The sequence below is a fragment of the Falco cherrug genome, chromosome 1 (assembly GCF_023634085.1).
Source record: "Falco cherrug isolate bFalChe1 chromosome 1, bFalChe1.pri, whole genome shotgun sequence".
In the NCBI taxonomy this organism is placed as follows: Eukaryota; Metazoa; Chordata; class Aves; order Falconiformes; family Falconidae; genus Falco; species Falco cherrug.
In genome coordinates, this window is record NC_073697.1 from 52,205,285 (window position 1) to 52,231,313 (window position 26,029).

A 26,029-nucleotide genomic window follows, 5' to 3' on the forward strand; every position below is an offset into this window, starting at 1 on the left:
CCAAAGCAAAAGAGAAAATTAAGCAAAATTAAGGGTGTACTAGTCATGATTAATACAGAGGAGAACAAAGTGTCTTGCCCATTTTCACAGCTGGACCATGGCAATGCAGACACTGTCACAAAAAATATAAAAAGCTTCAATGCAGACCTTCATTCTCTCAAGATATCTGCCACCTTTCACAGGCCTTTCTGTGAAACATTGTTAAGTCATAGGCTTGTAGCAAAATACAAATTTTGATTATGAACTGGATTCTCTTATGAATGTTTTGACAGCTTATTTGCATAAAATGTGTCAACATTAAAATGAGGGTGAGAAAAATGCTCGTCAACATTCCTTAAGGCATAGAAACAAAGGTCAGCTGAAATTCTGAGCTCCATTTTTAAAATATTCACTGAGAAAGGAAAACGTATGCAAAATACATGGAAATGTACTAAAATAATAATAGTGTGTTAAAGGTACAAAGTTTCAGAAATTGCTTGCAACGTTTGTGGGTGTTTTAATTGCAAGCAAAACAACTGCTGCAATATTTACTTAAATTTTGTCTTGTACAGTTTCAGTAATACAGAACACCCATCTACCACTGTACCTCAGATCAGAGAGATTTTATACAGACCCTCCCTCTTCAGAAAGTCAGATCATGCTTTTTATTAGTTCTTTATTGCAAAATCATGAAGCAGCTCTGAATGGGATGAAAATTCTCAAATAATATATTTGAAGGAACTTGTTTATACTGGACACTAGAAGATCCTATTACCCTCTACAGCTACCTGAAAGGAGGTTGTAGGTGGGGGGCAGGTAGGTTTCTTCTCCCAGATAACAAGCTGGACAGTAGGAAATGGGCTCAGGTTGTGCCAGGGGAGGATTAGACTGAATATTAGGAAACATTTGTTCCCTGAAAGAGTGGTCAAGCGTTGAAGCAGGCTGCCCAGGGAGGTGACAGAATCAGCATCCCTGGAGGTGTTTAAATAACACATAGTTGTGGTACTTAGGGACATGGTTTAGTGATGGACTTGGCAGTGCTGCATTAACAGTTGGACTTGATGATCTCAACGGTCTTTTCCAACCTAAATGATTCTACAATTCTCTGATGCTATGGCACAGCTTAGTTTAGTTTTGCCTCTGAAAGTCACATCCAGCTTCAGTAACACAAAAAACTAATCATTTTTTTTATTTGGACCACTGTAAATCAGGAAGGAATATCCTGAATTCAGCCCCAAAATAGTAAAATAGAGGCTCAAGTCCATAATTTTGTAATTTCACAGTTGCTGTGTTAACATAAAAAAAGACATTACCCTGCTGCTTCAGTTAAACGCCAAATTGTTGAAGGAAAACAGACACTGATGCTTGACACCTTTTTTGTCATGAATTCTATGTTTGCCAGCTATAAGACAGTAAAAATAACAGATTGTTGTAATATAAGAAGTGCAAAAAGGATGCACCATCTATGCCTGTTCAAATTTATTTCTACTATTTCTCTTAATTTTTCCCCACCTTTTTTCCTCCTTCTGACCTTCATGCAGATTCTGCAAGTAAACAAATAATTCTTTATTCTCAGTCTTTGGTTTTGTGACCTTTCCATGATGTTGTTCTGTGAAGTTGTTGTACTGGATTACAACATTTTTGTGTTTGGGAACACTGGGGCACTGGAGAACTAAAAATAAATTAAAAGCAGCCGGGATGCTGTTATGGGTTGTGTTTAGTGTTTAAAGACCATAGTAAAAACCATACAGCATAATATGAGATCAGAAGAATAAAAGAGTAGTATGAGAAGGATATGGGGCTACTGAATGGCTCAAGGAAGAAAGAAAAGACTTAAAAACCCCTTTTCAGAGCCAAATTCCACCCTTGGATAATAAGGACAACTTTTCAGAAGTTTTGAATAAACAGAACCATGGAATCAGATATGTGCTAAAATTCCTCTGCTCTGCCAAAAGGTATCAACCCATCCCTCAGATGAAGTTCACTCACCTGTGAATGATGTGGTATCTCTGCAAATAATCCAAGGAAAGCGCCAGCTCACAAATGTATAGCTTAACAGTTCCCTCATTAAAGTGGACATTCTGCTGCAAATGGTAACGCAGATCGCCTCCCAGTAAGAGATCAACCACCATGAACATGTCTTCTTCATCTTGAAAGGAATACCTGGAAGAAAGAGTTACAGCTGAGCTCTCAGGGTTGGTGACACAGCCAGAGCCGTGCCCTGGGGCAGCTGTCAGTGAGTAGGTCTCTCCATGGGAAGCCCATGATTTGCTCAAAAGGCAGACACTGGGTTCTTACTGCTGTGGTCCTTCTGCAACCAGACTTTGTGTAGGGCTCTGCATATTCAAGGCAAGCACAGCTTGAACTGCTGCCATACTACTATCTTGCTTTAACTATAGATTAACACCTGAATGTGGATAAAATAGTATTTAAAACACCTTTCTGGTGTTTATATTTTTAATAACCATATACCCATTTGGTTGACAAAACAGCTTACAAAATAGCAGCAATGAAATGAAAGGCCTTGAAACACACTTGGTATTCACACATGTACAACTGTAGCTCAGTGCCTATGGAAAGCATCCTGGCAGGATACGAGAGCTGCTGTCCCAGGGGTATTTTCCAGATTCAATAAATGCACACAATGTTCTATTAGCTGAGTGTTTTCTACAGCTTGCAGGGCAGCTTCAAATTCAATAAGAAATAAAACCATAATTTTACTGCCTAACAATACATATTTTTTCAGTTTGCAACTTATATCTTATAAAATGACAGAGTCTTCATGGTTACTGACTGAATTCTTCTGGCTCCTTTCCCAGAACTGCCTGTTGAATACTCTGAGGACCAAATTCTGATCTGATTTAAATCCTGTAAATCCAAAGGTGTAGCCAGCCAGTGTACAGTGTATACATAGTGCCTGGGCAAGCAGGAATTGCCACGTGTTTCTACTTACCTTGGCTGTGCTGCCCTTTCTCTGTTTATTTCTGATCTGAGTAAACTGACAGAAACTCTCTGGTTTTCATTTCTGAATGCAACTGTCTAAGATACAGTATTTTAGATTTCCCAAATGGGGAATGGTGAATGCCTTATTTCCATGAAGTCACTCTTCTCTTGGAAATTGCTTTAGAATTCATATCCAATGGTAGATATGAACTGGTGAGAGGTGATCCACAATGATAGCGCCTCTTCCATCACCTTTACTCCCATGAGGTGTGTAAACTATGCTGGCTACAGATGTGATTCAGTTCTCCTGAACTGTGAAATATATGCTAAGGAAATGAAAAAGAGTGGGCTTCCAGAAAATCTGTGCCCACCTTCCTCCTAAAGGCAGAAAAATCTTTATTAGATTATTTTAATTGACACTTACGTAGTTATTTAATTGACAGAAACGACAGTTTCACTTTCATTCCCAGGCTTGCACTTTCTGAAATGAGGCACTGCTTAAGGGTTGTCACGGATGGTTCATTTTGAATTTAAATGCTTGCTATTCTTTCTGAACACAGTTCTGAGAAGCAAGTGTCTCTAGGTACTCTGCTCTTCTGTTACATTTCTGCATGCTTGCCAAATGCCAGGAGGGGAAAGCCATTTTATTTGCATTAAGCTTACTTCTCAATAAGCCAAATCTCTGAAGCAAAATAGTAAAGTAGGTGTCACATGGTGTCTGCTCACCTCCAGAGACTCAGAATTTCATAACACACACACACACACACACAAAAGAAGCAGAAGTCTTCAATTATATTCAAATTACACTGAATGTTGTGCATTACTGAGCTTGAAGCAATTGCAAAAGGAAAGCTTAAATATGTAGTTATGTTTAAGATACTTTTTTCTTTTTTGACACTGATATTATTTTAATTAAAGTAGTTGTAGCATTGAGCAGATGTAATGAGAGATGGGTTTTTTTCCTTCAGTTACCACTTGAGTAAAGTGTACATTTTGTCTGGTTCCTTTCTGTACAAAAAGAAAAAAAAATCCAAAATTAAAATTATGGATTGAAATCTCTACTTAAATGTGTAAGTGAAATATTGTTTCTAGTCTGAGACTAAAGAGCACTCGTGATGTCTAAAATCATAGGCTTACATGTCAGTGGAAGTGGTAACTCTGTTGGTCCTGTCAGAAGTGTTGTGTATAGTGGTGTAGTTAAGATATAAACTGTATGGGCCCCGTTGGAAAGAACAGGTACTGTGAATGGATACGTTCAGTATATCAGGACTTCTTCACCTACTCTTAATTATATCACACCTGACAGACATCATTAATAGCCAGGGATAATGATGTCTTCCCTGCACATTCGATCCAGTTGGGTCAAACCTGCATGGATGGCATTTCTCCAGCTATCTGGATCAGACCACAATGTAATTAAATGTGCTGCAAAACCACGCCAAGTTTTTCTGAAAGGTAAATGAGTTAATCCCGGTGAAATTATGTGTCTACGACCTAGAAGAGAGCTTCGACATGGCAAAGAGCAGGTCTGTGGAACTGATGGTCACTCTACTGAGTAGCTCCTGCAGTTACAGGTTTCTAATTTGAAAACAAGGCAGGAGTTGTGTCACAGCACTCTCCAAACTATCAAGCTACAGCAAGGTCTTTTACCATCTCATACCAGCATACTCTTCACGCCAATCCCTCTGCTGACTTCTAGTCTCTCCTCATCCAGGCCACACGCGCACACACACACGGGCATGCACACATGTGTGCGCTTGCTCTCTCCTTGGCTGCCCAACCTCTTAACAGAACCAGCCACAGCTGCACCTTATCTACATCAGCCAACCCACCGCCCCTGAAGCCAGCCCACAGCTCTATATTATCAATGTTAATTAACCCAGCTTCATTCCTCTACAGAGTTACTCCGGGTCCCTCTGTGCAGGTGGGTTTCAAATGCTGTTGCTCCTGCTCTGCATTAAGAACTTGCAGGACATGGTGTACCAGCTCCTGACCCGTTTTGTTTGTCATGGTCACAAGTAGTCTAGTTCTCTGTCCCTCCCCCCTACACAAATCCAGTATTCTTCCTTTACATAAGAAATGATGTATTCCCTTTTAGCTTCTTGCTTTTTCAATGTTTCAAGAAATGTGGGTTTGATTTATTGGTCTAAGAATTGAAATTGACAAGTGAAATATTTGCCATAGGAAATATGAATCTTTGAAAATATTGCTGCAGGTTAGGGAAGGGCTGGTGGCAAATCAACCGAGTGGAGATTAGTTTTTTGAGTAAGCACTGTAATTTTACTTCTGTAAGCTTCTTATCTGCTCAAAGGCAAATGACATACAAAAGGGCTGATTGGTTTTTGAAGTAAAATCAGAAGTTGGTTGGGATTTTTATGTTAAGCAGGTGACTGAGAAATACCTAATGAATAAATTATAACATTGTGACTGATATTGAATACTAATGATACATTACTAAGTTAATGTAAAGACGAAATTTTAATCCTCCTTGAAATGAAATAGTAAGTAACTTGGAGTAAATTTGTGTGTGTGTTTCTTGGTTTTTTAAGTAGTGTCATGAACCAGTTGTAGGAAAACTGTTCTAATTACAGAGATAGTCTCTGCTTTCTCTTGCTTGAAGAAAGTTTTAATGCATTAGAATCAGCTTTCTCCAAATTAAGATAAAATAATAATGCCCCTAGCAAGAGCGAATTGGATTTTTGATTATCTTCAGGAAGATAAACTACCATTGAAGAAAATCCTCCATGGAAACAAATTTAAACGAAACACTTGAATATATCTGTTTCCAGATTTATATCTGTATATTCGGTTTAATAATAACTTTTTTTTAACATTTATATCCTATTTGTTTATTCTTTGTATCTCTGTCTCTTCGCAAAAGCAGTCACAGATGAATTATTAAGATCATTTGTCCTCTTTGCATTCCTTCATCTTAGTTAGCTAGTGTAATTTTTCATTGAAATCCTGCCAGATGAGGCACCCAGTATCCGCAGTTCTTGTTTCATATGTATTACCTGGGGAAAAGGACATCATGATGGATATTTTATATATGACTTTAAGAGTAAAAACACATTACAAAAATTTCATCATTAAGCCCAAACCAAACTTCATAAATCTGAGATTAATCAGTTAAAGCAAGATATGCACAGTTCAGACACTCAGATAACACCTCTGCTCTCTACTGAATATGATAAATTATTAAGTCTTGGTAGCTTCTAATTACAAATTTTAATAAGGATCTTTTTCCAGTTTTCCCCTGGTAGCATTAAAGGGAGGAGGAAATTATTTTAGCAAGATGAAGTCCTTAGTGACTGGAGATTTTCCCAGTGTAGATCTAGATGTCCCAGAACAGTGCAAAGCAGAGAGCTGTGGCAATGCCTTGGTTCCTAACTGCAGTCAAAACAAGGAACGCCAAGTCATGTCTTGGTGCCCTGCAGGTCTCTCTGTGAGCCCCTCTCAATTCCTGCTGCAGAGCTGCTCAACACTGGCCTGGATTAGCAAAGCCTTAAGGAACCTCTCAAACACGAACAGATCCCAAGAGGGAATAACTTCCATAAGCCAATTCAGCTTGTCCAAGAGACAGGTCCAAGGCAGGTAATGGATTGACCCTTATTAACTGATCACACTGGTGTCCTTCAGAGAGACCCTGTGGCTGCATCTTGACTGCCGACTGCCTACTGCAGTCTCATGGGGATGTCTGAGCTAGGTCCAAAGAAGCCACCTCACCCAGACACAAGGTTAGCTGGGGCACCACAGTGTTGACCTTTTTGTGAAAGCAGGTTTTATTACCTCTGGCAAAGCATGAGTCTGGTCTAGTTAGGCTAGTCTGGCCTCCTGAATCTGAGCTAGCCACCCCTGTGCGGTGTTGTGCGAATGTACCAGCTTCTCTAGGAAGAGTCAGCTTCACTCACAGTGCTGCAGCGGTGCTGTCATCTTGAGTGTTCAAATGGGGTTTGAATTACCCGAGTTACTACTAACCCCATTAGTCAATGAGAATTTATTCTTTGTGGTTAAAAAGTAGACTTTAAACTTCACGAGGGAGTTCAAATGCCAGAGCCCTTACCCCAAACCAGGCTCTCAGGGCTTGGAGCTCTGATATTTCCAGGGGTCTCCAAATCTCCTAGAGTCTTTATCTCACAAGAAGATTTCCCGAAGCAGTAGGCTCTCAGCGCTACAGCAATCTCCTAGGAAGCTATGCCAGCAAGCTGTGGATCCTAAAGGCTGGGAAGTACCTTTCTGGAAGGTACAGCAAAGCTGAAAATTGGGTCTTTTACTTTAGGACAAGCTTTTGAATGAAGACCTGCTTTCTGCTGGAAAACTAATGTGAAGCATCGTGTTACCACAGCTGATTCTGCTTGGCTTTCACATAAATGAAACTAATTTTTACCAGCAAAATTGTTACTGACTTACTCTGGTTTTGCTTTATGTATTGTTCTACATGACCCCTAATTTGAAGGAATCATCTTGCTACATCACTAAACAGAGGAAATAAATGCTGCAGCTGTCTTTATGTGATAAAGATGCCCAGTGAATGTCATGAGCATACGAAGACACAACTGGCTTCTGCAAAGTTCTTAAGGCTTGCACAAAATAAGAATGCATTAAAAATTACTCTGGATAGAGAACAATGGAAAATGATATTAGAGTCTCTAGGAATTATAAGACGAAATGGTCAGGGCAGCACACTCACAAGACTACAAGTCACAGCAAATGCAACTGCAGCTGGGGCAGGGTGAAATGGGGATGTAGCTGCCCAGCGGCACTACCTTCTCACCCTTCTAATGCAAGCACTGCTCTGGGAGCTTTCCTAGTTCTTCTGCTTGTTGTCGAAGCTTTTGGGGACAGAGAAATTCTTCTGTACTCTCTGCATGACACATAGCATAAAGTCACCAGGTACCTAAGTACCAATAATATAATAAAATTTACTAAAATTAATGTTACAAGTATCTAAGATCCCATATCTAACTGGCTTGTAGTTTGTACAAGCAGACTTTATATACAAAGGGGTTTATATTTTGCTGAGATAGAAAATCAACATTTTATCTTTCCTTTATAAAGTAAAACATACTGCAGAAGTGTAGCACACAGCCTTATTACACTTATTTACCTGAAAGAAGTAAACAGCTGTAGAAAACAATTTGGTAGTGTAATTTATGACAAGCAGTATGCATTAGGTAGCAGAGAAATAGGAACAGGTTTTGCGTGAATATATAGATAAAAAAGCAATTGCAAAATTAGTAAAAATTCATCACTTTAGCCTCTAAATCTAGGGAATTTTGTGCTTGGAATTGGTAAAAAAGTACATTAAAAGCTAACAAAATTATTTACACTTCAAGCTATAGATTATACCATGTAGAAATGTTTGATTGCTAAAGAAAATTTAAACTTGTATGACATTAAAGTATAGCATAGCATACAGTACTTAAAATTTTAAGATATCAAGAATGACTTTATGACATTATAGGCAATTCGCATCATCATCACCATCATGTACAGGTAATGCATTACTCTGAAATTAAGAAGATTCTTCCATAATGTACTTATACAAGTACAGGGCATAATTATTGATCCCGGTGTCACTATTTCTTGATATGCTTGCCTTGCTTTTTTTTTTTTTTTTTCCCAATAGTCCAATTTGTCTAACTATATTATAGAATACTTCTCATCCATTGTTAAGCAGCCATAAGCTCACCCAAGACTTGCTGTACTGAAAAAGAACATATCACTTACAGGCTTGAATAATTTGGCATTTGCCAAAGAACCATACCCTGAACAACTAGGTAAAGAAGAAAAATATAGGTCCAAAACTCCCTTGTATAGGTATAGTGGGATATAACATAGTTATAGTATAGGGTGGTACAGGTATAGGTATAGTATGGGTACCAAAAAGAGCAACTTTATTTATTCATACATCATAAGTTTTAAACCTGCCTGTGCTGAAAAGGTACACTGAAAAGTTATGCTGAAAACTATTTTATACCCACTGTGACTGGGAATAGCATATACTTACCTCTGAATTACATATTTCATAAAATGAGGTGTTCAAGCTAATCAAAATAATGTCAGGTTTGTGTGTTCTGCCAGCCAAGGACAAGCCTCAAAAGACGAACCCCTAAGATTTATGAACTTTTAAATACAAATATACAATTATGAAGGAATGTTGGACACGTTCCTTCATAATGTCTGTTTTGCTTACATTTATATAGATTTCTTTTGTCTTTTTGAAAAATTTATAAACATTGATTATTGGAATTTGCAGTTTGTACTTGGGAAATATTTAATAGAAGTCCATTGCTGCAAAGAAATGCAAATATGTTTATTTTCAAACTCAGAAAGGCAAGAGTCATTTCTCCAAATGCTGTTAACAAAGGACAATTACTTCCTTTATTTCTTTAGAAATATATAAAAATATAATTCATGTAAGAAAACTTTTGAGAACAGGAAAACTCTTTCATAAAGAATTAAGTTGTTTTTATTTGAAACATCTTCTCAAACCCTGTTTAGTGCTGATGTGAACAAATGGGACAGCTAAAGAAAAATGACTAAATAAAAACTGGCCTGAAATAAAGTTGAAAGATGCAAAGAATTTCTGTCTTAACAAAGGCAGTAAGAGACATATTACAGACTTTAGTAGTACAGCATATATTCATGTAACCAACACCTATTAATATTAGCTTCCAACCAGCTAAGGATAATCAAGTAAAGACAGTTTAGTATTCATCCATACGTGCAGAAGAAGTCTCTTTCTTCCTCCAGGAGGTTGAGGAGAGAAGGCCACAAACCTCTGATTTGAGAAACAACTGCTTGTCATTCCTATGTGCACTGCCACAACGTTTGCTCAGCTCATCACGAGCTATGCAACCATGCAACAGGCTGAAAAGAATGGTAATGGACTAAACATATCAAAGCAAAAAGCAAAAATAACTTCTTTTTGTTGGTTTACTATGCACTTTGCTTTCACCTACTGAAATAAACCTCATTAAGGTATTTTTACATGTGTATTGATCAACGCTGTTTTGAACTGTTCAAATTCTTTGTGAGTCCTGATCATTTGAGGTCGTTTGCCTTAAAGCAGCTTCTCTTTTTCTGCTTCAGCTGGCTGTAATCAAGCAGCACTTTGCTACATCTAAAGGAAGCTCCTTTATTTCTGCCTCTGATTTTGCACATGCTAGCAGAGCGAGAGGTCTTTTGAGATGTGGGTTATGGTAGTAACTGTGGATATTTTGCTTCTTAATCATGGTGTCTTCTCTGGTATGGTAGAGAAACCATGTGATTAAATGTAGCTGGTCATCTACTAAATTAGAGTTCTTACTGTTTGGATTGTTTTCTGCTCCTCTAAACTGGAGGTGAAGAGCTTAAAGCCAGGGTTTGCATATGGCCCACAGTTATGTGAGATCTTTTACATTGTGTTTAAGTAGTGTTCGCTGAACATTAAGACAGATATACAGAATAATTTTGGAGGGAAGGGATTTCTGGAGGTCAACAAGTCCAAACTTCTGCTCAAAACAGGGCTAATTTCAAACTTAGGTCAGGTTGCCAGTTCCTTGTCCAGGGCAGTTTTGAAAATCTCCAAGGATGGAACCTCCACAGCCTCTATAGGAAGCATGTTCCAGCCACTCACTGAATTTTGAAGACACTTTTGCTTACACCAGTTGAAATTTCTCTTGCTGCACCATTTCACTCTTGTTACTCATCCTTTCAGTGTGCATCTCTTTGGAAAAGTGGTTTTCTCCATCTCTAGATACTGCTATCTTTATGTCATCACTACCAGACCCATCATTGGGTAGTGGAAGACTGCAATTAATTCCGTTCCTCAGCTCAGCAGGGTCATGTCCCAGCTCTGGTCCTTAACCCAGGAGCAATGATAGTTTCACAAATCTTGTAGGCAAGGGTTGGATGAACATACTCCAAGAAAGACCACTGCAAGGCGTAACTTTTGAGACAAGGAGTAGCATTAGTTGAAACCTTCACAAACATTTGTTTGAGGCCTAGAAATTTTCAAGCAAATAAGATGAGTTTTTGGTGCATTGTGAATGACTGAAAGTAGAAAAACTACCACATAGCCACACTGCTAGCAATTACTATGACTGACAACATGTTTATTCCCATATATTAAGTGATTCATTTTTCCAAGTGGTCCATCTCTAAAAGTCCTTTCTATTCATTTGTTTTTCAGGAGAAAATTAATTACTTTTCTGGCTCATTTGCTCATATACTTGTAGACTTAATGGCACAGTCTCATGATAAAGTCTGTGTTTTCTCAAATATGATTAGATCAATGATAAAGTAAGACTTGCAAATGAATGCAAAATAGGCTCATGTCTCAGTCTATTTGTTTAGGATTTTTAGCAGACTTGGATGTAATATCATCAAAGCTCATTTTAATTGTTTTGTTATCAGGAAGGACACAACAGCTTTCACTAAGTTCACTCAGATTTACACTCTGAGTCCAAAGTCAGCTTCATTCTTCACCAATCCCCCCCCCCCCCCCCCCCCCAGTATTTTATCTTTCATATATATTTTGTTGAGGGGATTAAAGAATAGTCTCCACTATCTCCTGTTTATGTATAGCCTGCTTTACAGTAGGTACATCACAATTACGTGAGAGCTCTATTCTGGTTGAGTGAATAAGAGCATATATAGAAGGCACTTGGGATTTGCTGGTATTTTCATCTGAATGCAGTCTCTAAAATCCATACAGCTGCGTTGAAAATGTGCTGTGTGTGACTTGGTGAATGTTTGCCAAGTTCTTCATTATCATTTTATGTTATATCACTGCCAATTTATATCACTTCATATGCACATGGCACTACAGCAGTAGCGATTATTTGTATAGTGCCAACCAGTCTCTCTTGTCCCCTGCTTGTCTCAAACACAAGCAACAGACAGCATATGTGTAGGACTCAGGGAAACTACCCACACAGGTGCTCCATTACCAATACAGGAAACAGCTCACCAAGAAAAGTAGGTTCTTGGGAAAGATGTGGACAAGGGAAAAGGTCATTGGGAATAATGGACTGAAAACATGGACCAAGTTTGAGATGCAAAGCCAAGTCAGTCTTTAACTTGCAAAACTTGGTATATTCGTAAATTATGGTCCATCCCCGTGAGTAGAAAATCAAACAAAGGCAGTAGGAAGCCAGCACGGATGAGCAAGAAGATCCTAACTGAACTCAAACAGAGGTAAGAAGTATACAAGAGGTGGAAGTGGGGGCAGGTAACCCAGGAAGAACACAGAGTTGCTGTCCGATCTTGCAGGGATATGGTTAGGAAAGTGAAAGCTTACCTGGAGTTGAGTCTGGCAATAGATGTAAAGGGCAAGGAAAACCTGGAGCAAGAAAGACCCTAGGTGGAGGAGGACCATGTTAGGTAGCACTTAAATGAACTAGACATATTGAAATCCATGGGTCCTGACGAACTGCACCCGTGAATGTTGAGGGAGCTGGCTGATTTAATTTTGAGGCCACTGTCAAATGTCTTTAGAAGGTCATGACAGCTGGGAGAGGTGGCTGAAGACTGGGGAAAAGCAAATGTCACTCCTGTCCTCAGGAAGGGCAAGAAGAACGATCTGGTCAGCCTCACCTCAATCGCTTGGAAGGTGATGAAGGAACTAATCCTGGAGATCATTTCCAAACACATGAAGGACATGACTGTAATTTGGAATCATCAGCACAGATTTACAAGGGGAAATCTCCTGAAATTCAACAAGGTAAAACATGCACCTGAGGAGGAACAACAACAACCCTATGCAACACTACATGCTGGGCCTGACTGACTGGAAAGCAGCCTTGCAGAAAATGGTCTTGGACTGCTAATGAACACTGAGGTGTCCAGAAGCCAGCAGTGTGCCCTTGCAGTAAAGCAGGCCAACAGCATCCTAAGCTGCATTAGGAGGAATGTTGCCAGCAGGTCAAGTGGGGTGATCCTTTCTCTCTTCTCAGCACCCATGAGGTGCTGCAGTACTGAAGTACTGTATCCAGTTCTGGGCTTCTCAGTACAGGAAAGAGTCCCATGCAGGGCCACAAAGATGATTAAAGGACTGGAGCATTTTTCATGTGAGAAAATGCTGGGAGAGCTGGCACTGTTCAACCTGGAGAAGTAAAGCCTCACAGGAGATCTCATCAATATGTATAAATACCTGACAGACAGAGACAAGGAAGAAGAGGGAGGCAGAGGCTTCTCAGTGGTGCCCAGTAATAGGACAAGAGGCAATGGGTACAAATTAAAACACATTAATTCCATCTGAACACAAGGAAATACTTCTTCACTGTGAGCATTGTCAAACACTGGAACAGGTTGTCCAGAGAGGCTGTGGAGTCTTCATTTGGGGCGACACTAAAATCCCAGCTGGGCAGCCTGCCTTAGGTGACTCTTCTTGAGCTGGGGGTTTGGATTAGATGAACTCAAGAGGTCACTTCCAGATTAAAAAATACTGTGATCGTACAGCAGCTAACTGGTTGGCTGTCGAAACTGGGGCTACATACAATAAAACCTCATTTTCATTAGCGGGGAAAAAAATTTGTTACCAATATTTCTAAATACAGATAAGCACTAATTGCTAAACAAGGATTTCAACCAGACTAAATAATCCAAAGTTTTATAATACTTAACAATGAGGTTTTTCTGGGCCAAGAGCAGCTATTGGAAAAAGGCTGATGCAATTCTGGACTGACACTTTGGTGGAACCCAAAGTTCAGCAGTCATACTTTTTACAGGTTACAAATGATTTCCAAACCTTCTCTATTTTTAACTTCAAACACTGTTCTAGTTTAGAGATAATTTTGTAAGAGACTTCTTTCAGGTTTATGAGGCAAAGAAACATCAAAGTTGCAGCAGTCACCATTAAGCTCTAATCATAACAAAATATAACCTTCAGCACATAAAAAATGTCACTGAATTAAAAATAAATGAACACATTTTGGAGTTAAGAATAGGCATTACGTCCTGGCTGTATGTAACCTTAGACATCATAGTGATTGTTTACGTGTGTCGGTGTGTGTGAGGCACTCTGCATGGGTTGAGAGGCTTAAAATACTGCTTTTCTTTTTTATTTATTTAGGCATGAACAAGGTTTTCCTCTGAGCTACACAAAACCCTTCATTTTTCCTTGTACGTGACCTAGAAAAACAGGTCAAGCTTACCTTGCCAATGTACATCTTCTGTAGCTAGTTGTCTCACTGGAACTGGACAATTCCCAATTACATCCTTTCCTCTGCCTGACTTCACTGTAGACTAAAATCTATCTCTCCTACTGCAATTAATCGTTCATCTTTTGTTTTTGTTAGAAATACCCAAACACTTTTCAGCTGGTTTTCCACAGAATCTGCTCGACTCCAATACTATCTCTCGTGAATAAAACCAGCCACTCAGAAGGTTTCACCCAAGCAGCATCTCCTATTTTCTGTAAATAAACAGGTTAATTTAAAACTTCAGTGCTGAAACATCATGCTTTTAATCACATGTAAATGCATACTAACATTTTCAGTGAATCCAGACATTCCTTTTAGTATTATGTACTCTGTTTTTAAATTGTGAACATTTCCAAAATGTTAAAATAAGTTAAACAAGTTGTCCCGAAACACTGCTCCCTCTGTTGAATCTTTACTAGCTCATTTCAGGCTTACCTTCTTAATTAGCATAAAAGTTATTTTGCGAGTTTTCCCAGCCCAAAAGAGGAAGCAAAATAAATAGTAATGTGATATAGTGCAGAGCAAATCAAGCTTATTGTCTCTCTGTCATTTTAACTGAGGACAGAAAGCTGTTTTCAGTTTCACCTTAAAGCTAATTTTTTCCCCACAAAAATTTCCTTATGATCAATTCTAGAAGGGACGTAAGTTAGCAGTGTGATTTAAGTGATTCCCCATGCAGCATGAAAAAACATTATTAATGTGCTTTGGGTTAAAAGAGTAGTTTCTCCAGGATCACTGTGTAGTAAGTAGATAATCCTTATCACAGGTGTGCTAACTACTCTCCAGAGATTCCTTCTTTTTCCCATTGATTACAGAGGTAGCCCAAGGGGACAAGGCTGATGTCTGAAGTCAGCTTGGAAGAATTCAAGTCCTCTAGAGTTTGTCTCTTCTCTTTTGGGAAGTCCCTAATATGATCAGTGCATCATGTTCACATGTACATTTTGACTGCTACAGAAGGGTTGATAAATATGACTGACAGTGCACATTTTTTGTTTAACCAATAAAGGAAAATGTAAGACAGAATTTCTGGCTTGTGCTGGTCTTGCAAGTACTGAGTTCCTTCCTTTAACTGTGATGTATATCTTGCTTCTCATCACTTAATTTATTTTACATTTAGCTCCAGGAAAACAGACCTTTATCTATTCACATTAGAGAGAGAGGAAAAGTATTGAGTTGCAAATGTAATATGTTATGATGCATAAACCAGGAAAAAAGCAAATAATGAAGATTTCTCTAATTTTCTTTCTCTGTTCCTCAACACCCTTTTGAAGAAGCTTTTGGTTAATGTTCAATTTCTTGTAAATGACACCTTCTTCTTTAACAAGAACAAGATTTACTGCAAGGAGACATGGAAAGAATGAGGAACCCTTTAGGTTAGAGATTTTGAAGTAAAAAGGAGGTTCTTTAAGGCAGTTATAAATAAAGGAATAAGTAAAATTAAATAATCATAGGCACTTTCCCTGTCCTTTTTTTTTTTTTTTTATCTTTTTATATTGCTGTGTCTACATTAATACCAGCATATCAAAGAAACCTAGAGGAAGAAAAGGTGCTCAAAAATCTCCCCTTTAACATATCTTACTCCTATATAATTTTAAGTAATTTAATTGGCGCACATGGTGTAGTGATCAGACACACAGCTGGTCACAAAGTAACCTGCATGGGCTGACATCACTGTACGGATGCAGGCCAGGAAGTACCTATGGTTATTATTCAGCTGGCAGCCTTTTCAACTAAATTAATTTGAATACAAGCAGTCAGATAACCAAACCCCAAGTTTCTTTGTATTCTGTTTCAGGGCAGTTCTTGTGCCATACCCATTGCCATAGGAACAGAGGTGCTTCCATTTGTATTTTGTCTGTACGCCACATGTTCACGTCCCCTCCTTTTCTTAGCATGTGAAACGGAACATCTTCCCTTGGCAGATCTTTTGGGTCTTTTTGTTTTCTGAAATGCACAGCACTGTGAGCACTACGTTAGGGCAGTTATTCCATTCTCTCAGCAGAAACAGAAGAGGTTTGGTACAGTCCTTAGATCCTGGGGAAAACTATATCTTTAAATAAAAACAAAAAAGGAAAAACACCTTTTACTGCATTACTTTATCCAAGTTCAGTGCCCTGAATTGGCCAAATCTCTGAGCAAGTGAGTGTACTGTATGTCTTAGGAGAGCATCCAGGAGAAGGGCAGCTGCTGCTAGCTTAGGTCTTCCTTGCATCATCCTCCAGGCAGAGCACCTGGCACAAACATACCCGTCAGATAGGATGTGCTTCTTCAGTCTGTCTGCCCAAGAATGGGGTTTTATGATCTCATCATGTGAAAACAATAATAAACTCTAATTCTGCCTGTCTTCTCTTTGTTTAAATTTTCTGGGAACTAATATCAGTGATTCACTGTTCTTTATTCATTGTAACTGCCACCAAAGAGCAGTGTTTTTTTCATGACATAATTTTATTTCAGAATATGAATAATCGAATGTTATTGCCACTCAGGTTCAGTATCTTGTTTTCCCAATTCCAATTATAGTCAAAATAAATGTTAAGATTTGTTATAAAACTAAGATAACTCTTGGCTTCCTAGTTTACAGATGAATTTATCAAGTTGATTCAGAGTAATCACCAAGAAGGAACTTCAGTTGTCAACTACTATCATGCTATCTCACCTCAGACATTTAAATACATTCTGCAAAATTATCTGTCAAGCCTTCAATGTTTACTCTTCTTTTTTTAATTTTAACATGGCAGAGTGATGATATTTGTGGTAACAGTGCTTAGCCTAACAGAGGTGCAGAGAGGAGGAGCATGTCAAACTGTCAGGAGCAAGGGAGAGACCCCATGACAGCAAAGAGGATCACTTTCAAAAGCAAGATCGCACAAAGGAGGTATCATTAACTTCAGGGCTGCACCCAGAGCCTATGTCACCCGGCATCTTGTCTCCTGACACAAACAGAAGCAGATATGAAGGAGTAATACTGAAAGCAACATACTTGCTCTCATGCACTACTTCCCAACTTCCACATGTAGGGCTTCTTGAATCACTATTTAAATATTTAGAATAAAACAAGATACAGCAGATATTAATTGTATACAGTAGCTATCAATGGACTTAGTGTCTGTCATGAAGACTTCCCTGGATGCATGCCCAGCCCCACTAACAGGACTCCTGCCAGAGATAGCTTGTGTTACTACTGGTCAGGAAGATGGGACAGGGAATAAGTTTGATGCAGTCGTTGTGGATGCCCAAATCTACAGCTGAAAAGCTACAGTCTTTTCTCTGTATTGCTGAGCTAATGGCTGAACTGTTGCTTTTTGCAGTGGCTTAGTAGGACAGGATTGAGTGGTGCTTCTTTTCTGACCTTCCTGCCTTAGCACATGTATGGCCTGATCTTACCTTGAATCTCCCTCAGCCTGTTTCTTTATAAAGAAAATAGGAGGGAGGCAGAGATTTAAGCAATAGTGCTTCAAATTTTAGTTCACTGATGGGCAAAACATTCATGGAAATCCTAGGGGTTTATGTTTTTTGTTTTTTTTTTTTCTCTTTTGAACCCTGTTTCTGAGCACTACAAAAGCTGGTAGAAATACCTCCACAGAGAAAGCACAAAAGTTTTGGCACTTAAAAACAAAACAAAACAAAACAAAAAACGAAACAAAACAAAACAAAAAAGATAATGATAATGATAGGTGATGGTGGTGGTGGGGAGGGTGGAGGTATTGGTATTAAAGTCATGATACAAGAGAAGAGGTGGAAAGGGTTTCTGGAGGTACAGGAGCCCAAGCATTAGCTTTAGATATTTCCTGAAGAAAACTTGCAGCAGGAGCTTCTGAGCTTCCACGCTGCTATGGAGCTTGTCCCCATGGGGTGCAGGAGAGGCACCGGCCTGCTGATACAATAGCTCCAGAGCTGGGAAGTCTGGACACCAGGGTGGGTGTAGATCTTCTGGCTCAGGCAATCCAGCAGTCTGCATACAGGGGAAGGAGCAGAAAGCCAGTCTGGGAGTTCTTTCTTCTTCACAGCCCGCTAGCAAAGGAGTCTAAAGTCTGGCCATCTAACAGTCTTCCAAGCAAGATGAGAAGGGGGCAGGTTTCCAACAAAATTTTATCTTGACACATGTCTTCAGAACATTTGATTCACTTTAATTGAGGCTTTCCCTCATTTTCCTTGAAAAATTCCAGCCAGCTCCAATAACAGCAAATTTATCTTACTGCACACTAAGAGAAAAATCATTATAAGCTGTCCCCTCAAGTTGTATTTGTCTTAATTTGAAGTAATAATTGCAGGACCTGACTCTTGGTGCTAAGGCTGGCAGCTGCAACTAAATTGGACAGGACAATGGAAAGAATATATTCCTTTAATAACCTACTCGAGGACTGAAAAACATTTTGTGTTGGGACTGGGGCCAAAGAAGAAACACCACTTTGTTGTACACATTAACTAAAGCTTCTAACAGAGGCTGATGGCAATTTACACACTATAGCAAATGAGAGCAGAAAGATACTTTTAGCATACAAGTATGTAGACTCAAGCTGTAAATTTATCCTCTGACAGAAGGAGGCAAATAAATGCAGAAATCATCCTTTGTGAACACATGTGTTAACTACGGTCTTGACTACAGATTCAGAAACACAATGGAAGCAGTCAAGAAAGCTGAAATTCTGAGAATGAAGCTGGGTAACAGCCTGAATACAAGACTGGCAAGGACAAAATCTTCGTTTCTTTCTTAGTCTCTTCTGTAATTCTTCTGTAATTCTTAGGCCACATCTTTAATTAGGTATCTAAACTATCACGAAATTGTTTATATCTGTAGGTTCAGCCACCAGTGTAAATACGGAATTGTAGATACACAGCCCTGAGCCTTAGATCAGTGAGCGAAATCTCTCTGTCATCTCTCCTCTCTTGCGTAATGACAACAATGTTCAGCTGCCTCACAGACTTGTAGCCAGGAGGAAACAATGAGTGCAGAGCATCCTGAGCATCCTATTGAGACTGTCAGCCTACTGGTTTCTGGTTCTGCCTCCAGAAAGTAAATTTTAATGCAAGTTGTAGGTGTGGCTGCTCTGCAAAAGAGAAATTAAAAGGAAGAAATGAAGAGATGGCTTTGTAACCATGGGCAAGGCAAACACTGGCCTTCTGTTGCTTCTCTGCTTTTTGTCAACAGCATCCGGTTTTAACATGAGCATAGCTCTTCTGCTATGCCCAGGTGGATCCCTGGTCAGAGGTGTTTACAGTCTGGCTTCTCAGTGGAGGAGCAATCAGTTAGCACTGGTTTGAGATGGAACAGTCTGTTTCAAATGGATATTTATGAGGAAACCAATCTGAAATTTCTTTGGCTTTACCCACCAGCTTATTACATAGAAGGTGAGAACAAATGGCACACCCACCACCATAATTAAAAAGGACCAGATGATCCCTGGTTCACTTCCGAAAAAAAAAGACTCCACTTGCCAATATGCAGGAGAGCAGTTTGAGCTGTGACACCACCCGGCTGGTCTTATACACCCAGCCTGCAGAGTCCAAATCATCTCCTCTCTGCCTTTCCCTGCTGGCATTAACAAGGGTCCCGAGATCCCCAACCCAGGGTTCTGCTTGCAGAGATATCTATCGTGCTACTCAGTGCTGAAGCATCTCCCTTCCATTTTGGCTCTGTGCCAAATCACATCCACCCAGATTACTTTCCTGTGAACTAGTTCTGACTTAATCACTGAGCAGTGACTTGACGGTTTACATTAGCTCATGCAGAAAAGGAGATCCGAACTGGAATCTTTAAAGCAAGTCTTCTCACATGCTGGGAGGCAGGTCTTTCAAAAAGCAGCTCACTATTTTTTGAGTATAACTGACTAACATTTTCTTACTTACAAAACAAGTAAAGAAAATCACTATTTAATCAGAAAAGCTCAAAAGTGATCACATCTTTAACGTGATATTTATAATGACGCATATGTGACGATGGTCTGTGCTATGAAAGATAAGAGCAGAGCATGAGATAAAATTCACCTCAAATGAATCATCAAGGGAGTAATATTAAGAATAAAAGTGGGCTTGCAATTATTTTCCCAAATGCCAGACTGTAATGCCTTATCTCACAGCTTCAAGGCTTCTGTAAACAATATAGAAGGAAAAGAATTTATAGTAAAAATATGCATTGTGTTCACACCCCCTGCAGAAAACTCCACAGAACTTGATAAAAACAATCAAAGCAATTACTACAGAAAAAAACCCCCAGTACTTTTTAAAGATCTATTTAAAGACCTATAAGGAATGATGAACCATTTGTTTCTTTCTTTGCCGCTATTATAACCAGCTTGCTTTGTTATTGGCACTGCTGATGCACCAGTTCTCAAAAGGATGATCCACTGGGAACGGGAAAGGAAACAGAAGAGCATCAGCAATTAGAGAAATGTTAAAAGTATAAAAACTGCACGATCAGCTGATGGCAGCATGAGGCCATCAAGGTACTGAAGTTTGCTCTACATGCCATGGCATAAATTGTGTATGAAATTAATATTTACAAGGTAGGAAGGAAGCTTTTGAAGCATCAGGGTTTCATCAGAGAGTACACAAAAAAGCCAGTAGACGCCTCTGCCTAAATATTTCCAGTTCAACAGTTTGACAGCTGGAAAAGTTACATTTTCAGTACTTTCTACAGGTCCCCAGCCATTTTCCATATCAGTGGCATAAGTAAATTCTCTGTAGCAAATTCTTTGCATCAATAGTCTGCCCATACATTTGTCAGATTTGCTGTCATGTGTACATTTGAATGTTTCAAATATTCTGAGATATGCACTTTCTCCTCAGCTATAGGAAGTCTTATTTTTCTCATTTTTCCAGTTATCCAGACTCAGGATTTGGGGGTAAAAAAGTGGTTTAGACTGTTGGAAATTTCACCTCTAACAAGTGGATTACTATTCTCTTTTGGCATTTTGTTGTACTGTGTAACCAGAAAGTTACCAAAATACTTTTAGAGAAGTGGTGAGTATCCAATTCTGTTTTTTATTACTTTGCTTATATATAATTACACCATACTGGGTATTTATTTGTTTGATTCCCAGCACAAATCTTTTTTTTTTTATTTATAGGTATTTGACCAGTAATTCTCATTTAGCCATTGATTGGGTTTGGTCTATTTTTGCCCTCTTGTCTCTTGTATTTCAACACAGTGGGTCAAAATCTGAATTTTGTAACTTCAGGGAATTCTGAATGATAAAACTTTCTAGCAACTGCCATTTCTTCCCTTTTTCGTGGTCATGTCAATGGCTATTCCTAGAAATGCCAAAATGAAGCATAATAAGAAGCAGAAAAGAGTTAATATTAAGTGAATGTTCATTTCCTGACATCAAATTAGTTAGAAATACCATTTTTTAAATGCCATATTAAGTTCATAATAAACTAATTTTGCTAAATCAGCTTACTGGTCCCTTTTATGTCAGTTCCAAAGTTTAAAATACATTAATTCAAGCAATTTCAAATCAACCTCATTTCCAACCAACTCCTCCAGTTAAGAACACCCAGCATCAGGGACAGTCCCAACTCAGAGAATCAATCCCTTTGTTGAAATAAACCCAAAGTGCTCATAATTCATCAGTACTAATCTTGTCTACTAAAATCATCATTGTTGTCCCTTCTCCTGGAACAGATCCATTTCTTGCCAAGGGAGTTATTCCCTCACCAGCTCTTCCCCACAGTTATCTGCACTGCTCAGAAACATGTTCCAGGAAGAAATTTTTCAACTTAAGCCATATCTTTCTTTTTTCTTGCTGTTCAGGTCCAGCTGTTCAAGGTCAGATTGCCAACAGCATGTCCTCAAGAAGAGGCACACGGGCAACCTGCTCCATCCCCTCCTTCTGTCTGTCCACATCACACTATGTCCACAGAGGCAACCTGTGACAGCATGTGAGCAGTTTATTCATACAATATCATCAGGGGTGTTAGGGGTGTTAGCTTTTGTATGACCAGACTTGTTGGCATCAGAAGAAAAGCTGCCTGTATAAATCCACCACTTGCTTTGTCCCTCTAGTTCTGTGTACAGTGGTTCCCTCCTGTACCTCGGCAGTCACATGATACAGCACAAATATACTGAACTTTTAAAAATAAAAGATACAAGCTCCCTGCAAAAACAAGTCTCCTTCAGTCATCTTTATGCAAGAAAGGGAGAAATGCCATTAAGGAGAAGAAATATCACATTGATACGAAGTAAAGAATCAATAGGTCTCAAGTGCAATACTGATTAGTGACTTCTAATTGCATTCATAGCATTCCTGTGAATTATGTGGGTAACACTAAGTTTCCATTCTACCAATACATATTTGAAAAAATAAGATAACCTAAAGTTGCTGAGAACTATTCATCCCCTCAGTAGTGGAACCCAACATGAAAAGATCAGGATTTCCCAATTCAAATCAGTAGGCACAGTGCCATAGGAGTTCAGCTCAATTCTGACACTGAATGAAATAAAATGCAGTTCAGTGACTTAGTGTGTATCATTTGATTATGTAAAATACTCACTTAGTGGATGTAATTGCCTTTCTCTCTAATGGCTGGTTTTGATTAGGGACCAGCTCGTTAGTATGTCATAGGTGCAGTTCTTCCTTAAATACTCTGGTAGAAAATTGAGATAGTGATATTTCACGTAATTCAAAAGAGGGGGGGGTGGGGGGGTGTAATTTCATGATCAAACCTTCAGATTTTAACACTGTGGGAAGATATCTGAACCTGTGCTGTAATGCAGTGGTCTTTGAATTTGTGTATTATGGCAAATTTCTAAAAGACTGATGAGATTAAGTCAGGCCATTTGGAATTCACCGATGAAAGAAGTGATATGGGAGACAAATGAGTTTGAAAGTCTAATGGAGATTTGTTAGACTTAATAATGAAAACAATGTGCTCCTTCTTTAGCTGAATTACCAGACATTTTAATCAGTAGAATCGGTAATTGTCAGCTACTGCTCATAGGAATGTGAGTGCTGTTCTCACAGAATGGTTTCTGGGCTATTGCATCTGCAAATATAATTCTCTACTGGTGTTGGGATGTTCATGTTGAATCATGAATGGTAAACTAAGACTGGCACATGTGTTTAGTTAAACAAATACTTTGCGCTATTTCTTACCACTCAACTCATGTGTAAGTGATTTCATAGCACAGAAAACACAGTGAGTGTTGTCGAAAAAGAGGAGTTTTCTCAGGAAAATTGCCTCAAACCAGTACAAATAAGCAATTAAGATGAGTACTTGACACAATGACAGCATACATATCATGTTTCAAATAATTTACAGAGACTATCTGAAATTTTACAAAATGTAAAACTTTTGGGTAAGATGCATGAGTGTCTGTCTGTCGAAGAAACAAACTGTTGGTTCACCTGTAGACCATTAAATAAAAGAATAAGTATTTCAAGTGATCTAACCCACCCATTTTATACACCAATTAATCTTTTCAACCCACCAAAGGCAAAAGTAAGTATTTTGCATACTTCTGGAGGGGAGAAGGGGGAGATTGAGAGCAATCAGCTGAACTTTCCTGTGGTAGAAATGACTGCAGGATCCCATTTTCACGTTTAGGAAGGGATAGTTGACGGTGCCAAATTCACTCCTTACTCTTTCTTTCTCTCTCTCAGAACTAAGCTGTTTGAAACTGCTCAGGAATTTAACTGTTAGAATAAAATTTATTAAAAAGCTTTCAAGTTTCATTTTATTCATTAAGCAACAGTATTTTTGTCCTTTAAGTCCAGAGAGGATACAGTAGGATTTGGGCAGTAGAGAATACTGACTATATTGATAAACCATGTTTTAACAATGTGCTTCTGATACATAATATTTGAATAAAAATACAATTTTTTAAAAAAACCCACATTTTCAGACTTTTCTTTCTCTTCTATTTTTTTAAATATTCAATTAATATTTTTGAGCTCTTTGAAACTATATGATAGTCACACATTAAGAGATGTGCTTCAGATATGAGTCAGTTTTCAACAGTTCCTCACTCTAGGAACTTTAAAATAAAAGAAATTAAAAAATAAAAAAAAACATGAAAAAAATAAACACCGTCTTTCAGATTTTCTCAAATATTTCAGCAAGGTTCAGTCTTCCTTATTCCACGGTATTTAATCTCCTCTCTCCTATGAATGCCTTCATCATTTGAAATTCTTTCTGAAAGACTCATGCCACTAAACTATTTATTTCCTTTAGTGAAAAAAATGTTTTGTCCAAAACACAGTTTAGCCAACAAATGTCTCTGAGCACTATTGTTTTACTTAAAGACCATCAGAAACGTTCCTGAACTACACTTGATCGAGGTGATTGCTGATTTTATGGTTGCAGTTTTTGCAGTCAAGATGCCAAATTTGCTAGCCACTGATTCCTGAAACTCAGCTTCCACTTGACACTTCTCCCACAGGGAGAATGCATGGTGAAGTACTGCATATTCTGACTTTGACCTGAACATCTAAGCTCTTAATTTGGAGGACATATACACATGAATCAAATCAAGGATATACACCAGAGTTTCATACTTAATTTCAGAGTAGCAGAGTTACAGTTGCACTATTATTTCCGAACTTTTCTACTTGACTATGTACTTAATGGAATGAAAGAGAATTATAGCAGGAGGTGGAATGTGATTCAAGCTCAACTCCGGGTTTTGAATTATGGATGGCTGCATTATCTTTGCACGAAGAGAAATGCAAAGTAGCAGCTAATAATCTGCAGCAGAATCGAGTACACAAGAAAAGAGAAGTTAATTTACAAGCTTTACAATTTTTGTGGAAGATTGGAAAACAAAACCTAGCAAGCAAGATTAGTTTAATTTATATGTTAGAAGAGTACTTTGGAGAGAAAGCAGCACATGAAAATACAGAAAGGGAGAGTAATAAAAGAGAACAACATTTCAGCAGGGAATTCTGCATTTATTTGTCAAAAGTAGTCAGTGCCACACAAAAAGCCAGCTATTTCTAACAGTTGGAAGATGTTCCCAAACAAAGAATGAAGCACAAGGAGAATGTTTTCAGGAGAACAATACCACAAGCTCATTGAACCGGCCATTTTCTACCTGTTTAAATTAACTTAAAATATCTCAGTTTATAAATAAGACACAAAACACCTTGAGAAGCCACTGGTAAACACAAGAGCACATTTGAGCTGATCTTCAGCAAAGAGCTCTTACATCCCACATCTCAGCAGTGAGGCTGTGTGTACACTGCAAATACACACTAGTATTTCCCCCTCCACTCAGAAAAATCGCTTCTGTTCTCTTTTTCACTGCTTTCAGACATGCTTAATATACCAAAACTCTTATAGATTCTCTTGAACAGGAGAGATGAAGAAGATTCTCTTGTTGAAAAATATTATCCTCTTAGTAGGCTACTCAGTGTTCAAAAGAGGAAGATGACACTTATGAAACTTTTGAGGTTTATACAAAGCCTGTTCTGAACCTTCTGGTGTTTCAAGCAGGTCCAGGACAATCTGGCCAACATGGAACCACAGGTGGAATTTTAAACAGGAATTTTTTTTCTGAAAATGGGAGTAAAAGATAAGAGCTCAACATCCCTCTCAAAAAAAAAATAAATAAATCAAAACCAAACCAAGCAAAACGAAATCCCCCAAAAGCCCCACTACACCCTGTCTGCTCATGGTGTTACTCTGATATTTGACCTTACTATGAGAGCTGACATGCAAACAAAAGGCAAAATATAATGTTCTGATCCATTGAGTACAAGGAGCATTTCAAAATGCACCACCTGTGTACAGCTGGTAGACAGCAGCTGTTTTACATTAATGGTTAGGAAAGCAGGTGCTGACTCTTCCTGTAGAAGAGAAGTAAGCCCACACTACACTACCACACCGAAAGGCCTTTTCTGTATTGGTGCCTTATACAGTCATAAGGTTCATCTATATTCTACCGATGTACAAATTACTTTCCATCAATCCCAATCCTG

General features: G+C 38.6%; 1 protein-coding gene across 1 annotated transcript in view; it reads right to left on the reverse strand.

Annotated features, from left to right (window-relative positions):
- STK32B (serine/threonine kinase 32B) overlaps window positions 1-26,029 on the reverse strand; it is a 179,117-nt gene that overhangs the window by 83,027 nt on the left and 70,061 nt on the right. The window contains exon 4 of the mRNA XM_055700971.1: window positions 1,969-2,142. Coding sequence (XP_055556946.1) covers window positions 1,969-2,142 — 174 coding nt within the window. The remainder of the gene's footprint in view (window positions 1-1,968; window positions 2,143-26,029) is intronic.